Here is a 6,670-nt window from a genome sequence, read left to right as displayed (position 1 = left end):
CTGGAAAATAGCAAAGTTTATAGGCAACTTTTGAAATATTTTGTAGTGACGTTGCATTTTTTGTAAGCTGTTTTTTTTTGGATCAAACGCGCTTTATAAATGGACATTTTGGATATATATGGACGGAATTAAATCAAACAAAAAGGACCAATTGTGATGTTTATGGGAGTGCCAACATATTGGAGTGCCAACAAAAGACGCTCGTCAAAGGTAATGCATGTTTTATATTTTATTTCAGCGTTTTGTGTAGCGCCTGCAGGGTTGAAATATGCTAATTGAAATGCATTCCAGGTGACTACACCATGAAAAGGTTTGAGAGAATGCCAAGAGTGGGCAAAGCGGTCATCAAGGAAAAGGATGGTAACTTCAAAGAATCTCAAATATATTTTGATTTGTTTGACACTTTTTTGCTTACGACATGATTCCAATTGTGCTATTTCATAGTTTTGATCTCTTCACTATTATTCTAAAATGTAAAAAATTGTAAAATAAAGAAAAACCCATAAATGAGTAGGTGTGTCCAGACTTTTGACTGGTACTGTATATATTGTGATATTGCAAATATGGTATACATATACATTGTCCAATCAACATCCACACATTGATTTCATTCTTCGGGTCTTAATTCAAACTCAAACTCACTTGGAATAAACTGCTCATTCAGTGTCTTGTTGTGTGTGAGAGATTAGCATTAATGTGTGTGTGGTCAAGTTTGGACGGTCGTACATATGCAAATAGCCGAGATTGTATATATATGTATAATTGAAACTGACTTTACAACTCACTGTACAGCTTTAGTGTGTGTGCGTCATAGGTACAACTGTAAGCAATGCCGTTCTCAAATGTCTGTTTAATGTGAGAAACAAAATGAAGAACACCTGTTAGACCATTACAATGCGGACTGTCAGGCATTTTCACTATTACCAACAAGATAATGAAGTGATACGTGCCATGGAGACTTATAACGGACACTTTCCTAACACCAAAAGTCCCCACGCTGAGCGATTTTGTTTACTACACTATTATGCATACAATCCAAGTCATATGTTTACTGTCATTCATACTCTTATTTTTAACTGAACATCTTTGCAAAAGTGTTCATTGTGTCAATTCAGAGCTCAGAAATATTGGAATAATGTGCTTAAGGGGACTGACACTCAAGGCGCACAACAGGATAACACAACAACCACATTTTTAATTGACATGTAATGTAGTGCATTGGTGTCTAGATCCCTGTTGGGTGGCAAAGTGTCACAAGAATCCTGTGGGGAGAGAAAACAAGAGAATACATTAAATTAATGGGTGTTAACTAATCAGGGTTCAACAAAGCACATCAAGTCCTCAATTCCTTCAAAAGAGAGAGAGAAGGAGAAAGGAGTGTGGTCCCTGCAGTAGGACTACATGCTGGCCATGAGGTTCTCCAAGTGGTACTCCAGGAGGCTGGAGAGCTCAGTGACCAGAGACTCTGGGTTAAAGTACCAGGCCAGCTGCTGGCCAAACATGTCATCTAGCAGAGCCTTCAGCCCGCCCTGAAGAGAACACCACACAACACATAGAAAATGGCTCTGAGTTACTAGCTTATCAAGAGGAGAGACAATTAGAAATACTCCCCCGAAAATGGCATTGGAACCTGGTTAACCATGAAAAATAAAAAGGAAGTACACTAAGAATATGGAAGTAAACAGGACCTCTTGACTCTTACATTGAGCAGCAGCAGGTATCTGTCAGCCTCTGGCTCCATGTTGGCAGCAGTGGGCAGGAAGGAGTACAGGGGAGCGTACAGACACTCCACGAACCCACCAGGGTGCTAAAGGAAACAAAGGAGGGGAAAAGAGGAGAGAATAGAAGAGAAGAGGAATTTAAGTGAAACTGCTAATAGAGAGATATCAAAACATGTACCAGTGAGATGCTACTTACCACCACCAGGGACTTCTGAGCTGTCATCATCCCAAACAACACCAGCTCAAAGAGGACATCTATCATGTTCACATGATGGATCTAGGACAAGAAAACACGTTGTGAATACTGTGATGTATAAAATACATGCATGTGGAAGAACTCAGTGAGACTTGAAAGAGTTAATGAACTCACCTTTGCCTCAGCCAGCTCCCTTTCAATGTCATTCCGCTTGGAGGGGTCACTCAGGTAGTCCACAAAGTCATTATAGGTACGGATGAACTTGGCCTCGTCCTATGACAAAGAAAGGAGCATCTTAGTGAACAGAACACATTTCCCCTCAGGGACGCTCTCTTTCCCTTGAAAGAGAATGAGTTTGTGAGTTACCATGTGGTTGGCCTGAACCAGTGTGCCCAGGAGGACTTTTCCCGCCACAAACAGATGGTTCCTGCTCAGAGTGGAACCAAGCAGGGTCTAGGAAAGAGGGAAGAGTTAGGGTGAGACATCTTCCTCTATGAGACAGAACAAGAAGTCACAGAGAGAAAAAGAAAAGTGGGTCCACTCACAGTGAAGGCCTGGCGCAGGGAGACGAGCCTCAGGGCGATGTCCTCCATTCTCTTGGTGGTAAGGTGAAAGGGAGGGAATGGAGCATGTCAACCATTAGAGTCAAATAGGGGATAAGAGCATTATGACCACTATCCTTCAGCATCTGACAAGCCCAGACTACACAGACATTTAGAGGAACTCACTTTAGCAGAGGAACCTCCCTCTCCTCAGGCAGCAGGTCCTCCTCCCAGCCCTACGACAACAAAACAAGCATTCAAAATCAGTGACCAGTGCAATGACATAACACACAATCGGTCAATGGAAGGATCTTAATGCTCCTAGTCAATAGTATGTGTGTGTAACATCTGACCTCATAGCAGTTGTGGCCCTCAGGCTCTGGGTCAGTGAACTGCTGAGTGGTGGGCGTAGAGAAGGAGGCAGCCTCCGACCACGCTGAAGAGAGAAGCCCGTCCAGCCCCATGTGGAGAGTGGCATACACCACTGAGACATCAGTCTGCTGATCAAAACACACACAACACACCTGTTTACCACACACACGTTATTAGAAAACACACCAAATCTAATGCAAAAATGCCCAGTAATGTCTAGTCTATATACATAGGAAATAGTTTATTTACCTGGTAGCAGCCAAGTGTCATGTCCACAGACGTCTCGTGGCGGAGGTGAGACGCATAGTGGGTCACCCTGCCAGCCACACGCTGACAGAGAGAGAATATGTGTTAAGGCCAAATGGAATAAGTGAAGAAAAGACTAATCTAATACTATTTCAGTAGTATTTACGTTTTACCTGGATCCAAGTGATGACTGCACTTTGGTGGCACAGTAGAGGATGCCCTCCGGACTAAGCCTGGCTGTCTCCTTGGAGATGGCCCACATCAGTTGAGTCTCCAGGCCTCCCACCCGTCTCACGTGGTGCATCCTCACCACCACCTGCTGTTGAGATAAACAACAAGACAACATCAACAAAACCACTTCAGCAATTGCTGTGACACATTTCTATCAAGATCAAATGACTAACAATGTAGATTAGGATTAGGTAGTTACAAAGACACATACCTGGGATCCCCCACAGATGTAGGTGATGATGAGGCTGATGAACTGGAAAGTTCTCCAAGCTTTAACCACCGGACCGGCATTGTTCTGCACATTTCAATACATTCATGTTGGAAACAGTAAACATTGTAACCGTGATGTGACTGTGTGTGTGTGTGTGTGTGTGGGGGGGGGGGGGGGGGGGGGGGGGGGGGGGGTCTCTTACCCTGATCACAACAGGCCCACAGTACAGGGGGCTGAACCTAATTGGAATCAACTGCCAATTGCCAGTGGCCTCCTAAAGCAGAAAGCAGACAAGATATTTGTTTCATGTCAAAGGGACACAACTTGAATATCTGGGATATTTTTCAAACACAAATCCCCAAACTTTCAGAAAATTGTACCTCAAGGATAGTCTGCACATCTGGCACATCCTCAAGGATGATAGCAGCATTCTGGACATCAAGGAGGACTGGCAGCTGTGGAACATCTGGCACATCATCTAATGGCACATCCAACTGGACCTCATCCAGGACAGTTGTTTCTAAAATGAGGAACATTGGAATATAAAATAAACTATTGTTAGGACATAAAACGTAGAAAGATTGCTAATACTAGATGGCTAGGTAGCAAAAATCGATCGCTTAGCAACAGTTACTAACATTAATGTTAGCTAGCAAGCTAGTTAGCTACAACATCTCTAGCACAAGCATTTTTGCCAAGTCTGAATGATAGAAAGACACAACATTTCGCAAATTATAATGACATTGTTAAATGTAGTAAAATAAGAGTTTTAAACTCCACATACGCTCTTCGAAGTCGCTGTCCACCTGTCGACGACCACGAACCCTGCAAAACAGAAAAAGACAAGAAAAACAAGCCACAAATGAATTTGAACAACCTGTCGACGCAGTAGGCCGCCAACGTCCACGCACTCTCTCCGCCAGTCCTGAAAAGTACCCAGGCATTTTCCAGTCGATTGTTCTATCTCAGGTCTCAAAAATCAATCAAGTTTGTTGTCAGCAGCAAGCTGAAGTTGTTGTTTTCGCACAGAAAACGTTCCATAGAACGTTGGTTAGATGTGTCTTGGCAACACACGTTCAAAAATGTTTGTTTACAAAATTGACAACTGTGTTGCCTTAGTTTGGAATTCTATGATTCCTTTAGAATCTGTTAAAATTGCTTGTCATCATTCTAGTGATGTTGACGTGCTCCTTCGTAGCTCAGTTGATATTTTATATTTTTTTATTTCACCTTTATTTAACCAGGTAGGCAAGTTGAGAACAAGTTCTCATTTACAACTGCGACCTAGCTAAGGTAAAGCAAAGCAGTTCGACAAATACAACAACACAGAGTTACACATGGAGTAAACAAACATACAGTCAATAATACAGTAGAAAAACAAGTCTATATACAATGTGAGCAAAGTAGGTGATATAAGGGAGGTAGGGCAATAAATAGGCCATGGTGGCGAAGTAAATACAATATAGCAATTAAAAACACTGGAATGGTAGATGTGCAGTAGATGAATGTGCAGTCGATGAATGTGCAAAGTAGAAATACTGGGGTGCAAAGGAGCAAGATAAATAAATAAATAAAATAAATACAGTAGGGGATGAGGTAGTTATTTGGGCTATTTATAGATGGGCTATGTACAGGTGCAGTGATCTGCTCTGACAGCTGGTGCTTAAAGCTAGTGAGGGAGATAAGTGTCTCCAGTTTCAGAGATTTTTGGCAGCAGAGAACTGGAAGGATTGGCTTTGGGGGTGACCAGTGAGATATACCTGCTGGAGCGCGTGCTACGGGTGAGTGCTGCTATTGTGACCAGCGAGCTGAGATAAGGCGGGACTTTACCTAGCAGGGTCTTGTAGATGACCTGGAGCCAGTGGGTTTTTCGACGAGTATGAAGCGAGGGCAAGCTAACGAGAGCGTACAGGTCGCAGTGGTGGGTAGTATATGGGGCTTTGGTGACAAAACGGATGGCACTGTGATAGACTGCATCCAATTTGTTGAATAGGGTTTTGGAGGCTATTTTGTAAATGACATCGCGAAAGTCGAGGATCGGTAGGATGGTCAGTTTTACGAGGGTATGCTTGGCAGCATGAGTGAAGGATGCTTTGTTGCGAAATAGGAAGCCAATTCTAGATTTAACTTTGGATTGGAGATGTTTGATGTGAGTCTGGAAAGAGAGTTTACAGTCTAACCAGACACCTAGGTATTTGTAGTTGTCCACATATTCTAAATCAGAACCGTCTCGAATCCCACCGTACCTTCTCCGTTGTGCAATCCACATCACCCGCGGAACAAAGGAGGAGTAGTATGAGGGTGCGGCTAAAGGCTATCAAAACTGGTCGCCTAGAGCGTTGGGGACAAAGAATAAAAGGAGCAGATTTCTGGGCATGGTAGAATATATTTAGGGCATAATGCGCAGACAGGGGTATGGTGGGGTGCGGGTACAGCAGAGGTAAGCCCAGGCACTGGGTGATGATAAGAGAGGTTGTATCTCTGGACATACTGGTTGTAATGGGTGAGGTCACCGTATGTGTGGGAGGTGGTACAAAGGAGGTATCAGAGGTATGAAGAGTGGAACTAGGGGCTCCATTGTAAACTAAAACAATGATAATTAACCTGAACAACAGTATACAAGGCATATTGACATTTGAGAGAGACATACAGCGAGGCATAAAGTAATCGCAGGTCTTGATTGGGAGAGCTTGCTAAAACAACAGGTGAAACAACAACAGCTAATCAGCTAACACAACAACAGCAGGTAAAAATGGCGATGACTAGGCAGAGAGGGTCGGATTAACTACACACAGAGCCTGAGTTCGCGGCTGGGGCCGACAGATAAAAAATAAATAAACAGAATGGGGTACCGTGATTAATGGACAGTCCAGCAGGCATCAGATATGTAGCCAAGTGATCATAGTGTCTAGAGGGCAGCAGTAGATGGAACAGGGGAGCCGCCACTACGCTAGCACTCGGGCGACACGGCGTTTAAAGTTAGTAGCCCTCCGATGGAGGCCGGTTGAAGGCACAGCGGATGGAGTAATTCGTCGGCAGACCAGTCGTGGTGGTGCGGCGGGGGGCCGTGTCAGAGAATCCAAGCCAGATGGCGAAAGAGGTATTGTAGAATTTAGTTTGCTAGCCGTGAGATGCGCCTGGCTTACGGCTA

At 43.7% G+C, this 6,670-nt stretch overlaps 1 protein-coding gene and 1 long non-coding RNA gene across 3 annotated transcripts; both read right to left on the bottom strand.

Moving 5' to 3' along the window:
* Nucleotides 1–830: 830 nt before the first annotated feature.
* LOC149984579 (uncharacterized) lies at nt 831–3,659 on the bottom strand. Of its 2 annotated transcripts, XM_090229503.1 has the most exons (11): nt 3,520–3,604; nt 3,251–3,396; nt 3,081–3,161; nt 2,813–2,959; nt 2,646–2,695; nt 2,463–2,513; nt 2,284–2,370; nt 2,092–2,190; nt 1,918–1,998; nt 1,703–1,807; nt 831–1,262 (listed from the first exon to the last, which is right to left on the bottom strand). In XM_090229503.1, exons 6-11 carry the CDS (start codon nt 2,508–2,510, stop codon nt 1,158–1,160), a joined length of 525 nt encoding a protein of 174 aa, XP_090085629.1. In that variant the 5' UTR covers nt 2,511–2,513; nt 2,646–2,695; nt 2,813–2,959; nt 3,081–3,161; nt 3,251–3,396; nt 3,520–3,604; the 3' UTR covers nt 831–1,157. The 2 variants fall into 2 exon arrangements, with proteins under 2 accessions (XP_090085629.1, XP_090085630.1); XM_090229504.1 differs by lacking the exon at nt 831–1,262 and having other exon boundaries at nt 1,602–1,807; nt 2,463–2,532; nt 3,520–3,659.
* A 62-nt stretch (nt 3,660–3,721) lies between these two features.
* On the bottom strand, nt 3,722–4,566 carry LOC149984578 (uncharacterized). The gene is made up of 3 exons (XR_016494686.1): nt 4,304–4,566; nt 3,900–4,039; nt 3,722–3,793 (listed from the first exon to the last, which is right to left on the bottom strand). It is a non-coding gene; the product is annotated as an uncharacterized LOC149984578 (long non-coding RNA).
* Between the last annotated feature and the right edge of the window lie 2,104 nt (nt 4,567–6,670).

The sequence above is a fragment of the Oncorhynchus mykiss genome, chromosome 3 (genome assembly GCF_057628025.1).
Source record: "Oncorhynchus mykiss isolate SJ-2025 chromosome 3, ASM5762802v1, whole genome shotgun sequence".
NCBI lineage: Eukaryota > Metazoa > Chordata > Actinopteri > Salmoniformes > Salmonidae > Oncorhynchus > Oncorhynchus mykiss.
This window is presented reverse-complemented; position numbering and strand designations above follow the sequence as displayed.

Coding starts and splice junctions, on each gene's coding strand:
- LOC149984579 (XM_090229504.1), bottom strand. CDS start 3,101: ATGACACTTGGCTGCTACCAG. Junction 2,533..2,645: donor AGGGAGGTTCCTCTGCTAAA/GTGAGTTCCTCT, acceptor TCCATTCCCTCC/CTTTCACCTTACCACCAAGA. Junction 2,191..2,283: donor TGGTTCAGGCCAACCACATG/GTAACTCACAAA, acceptor TCTTTGTCATAG/GACGAGGCCAAGTTCATCCG.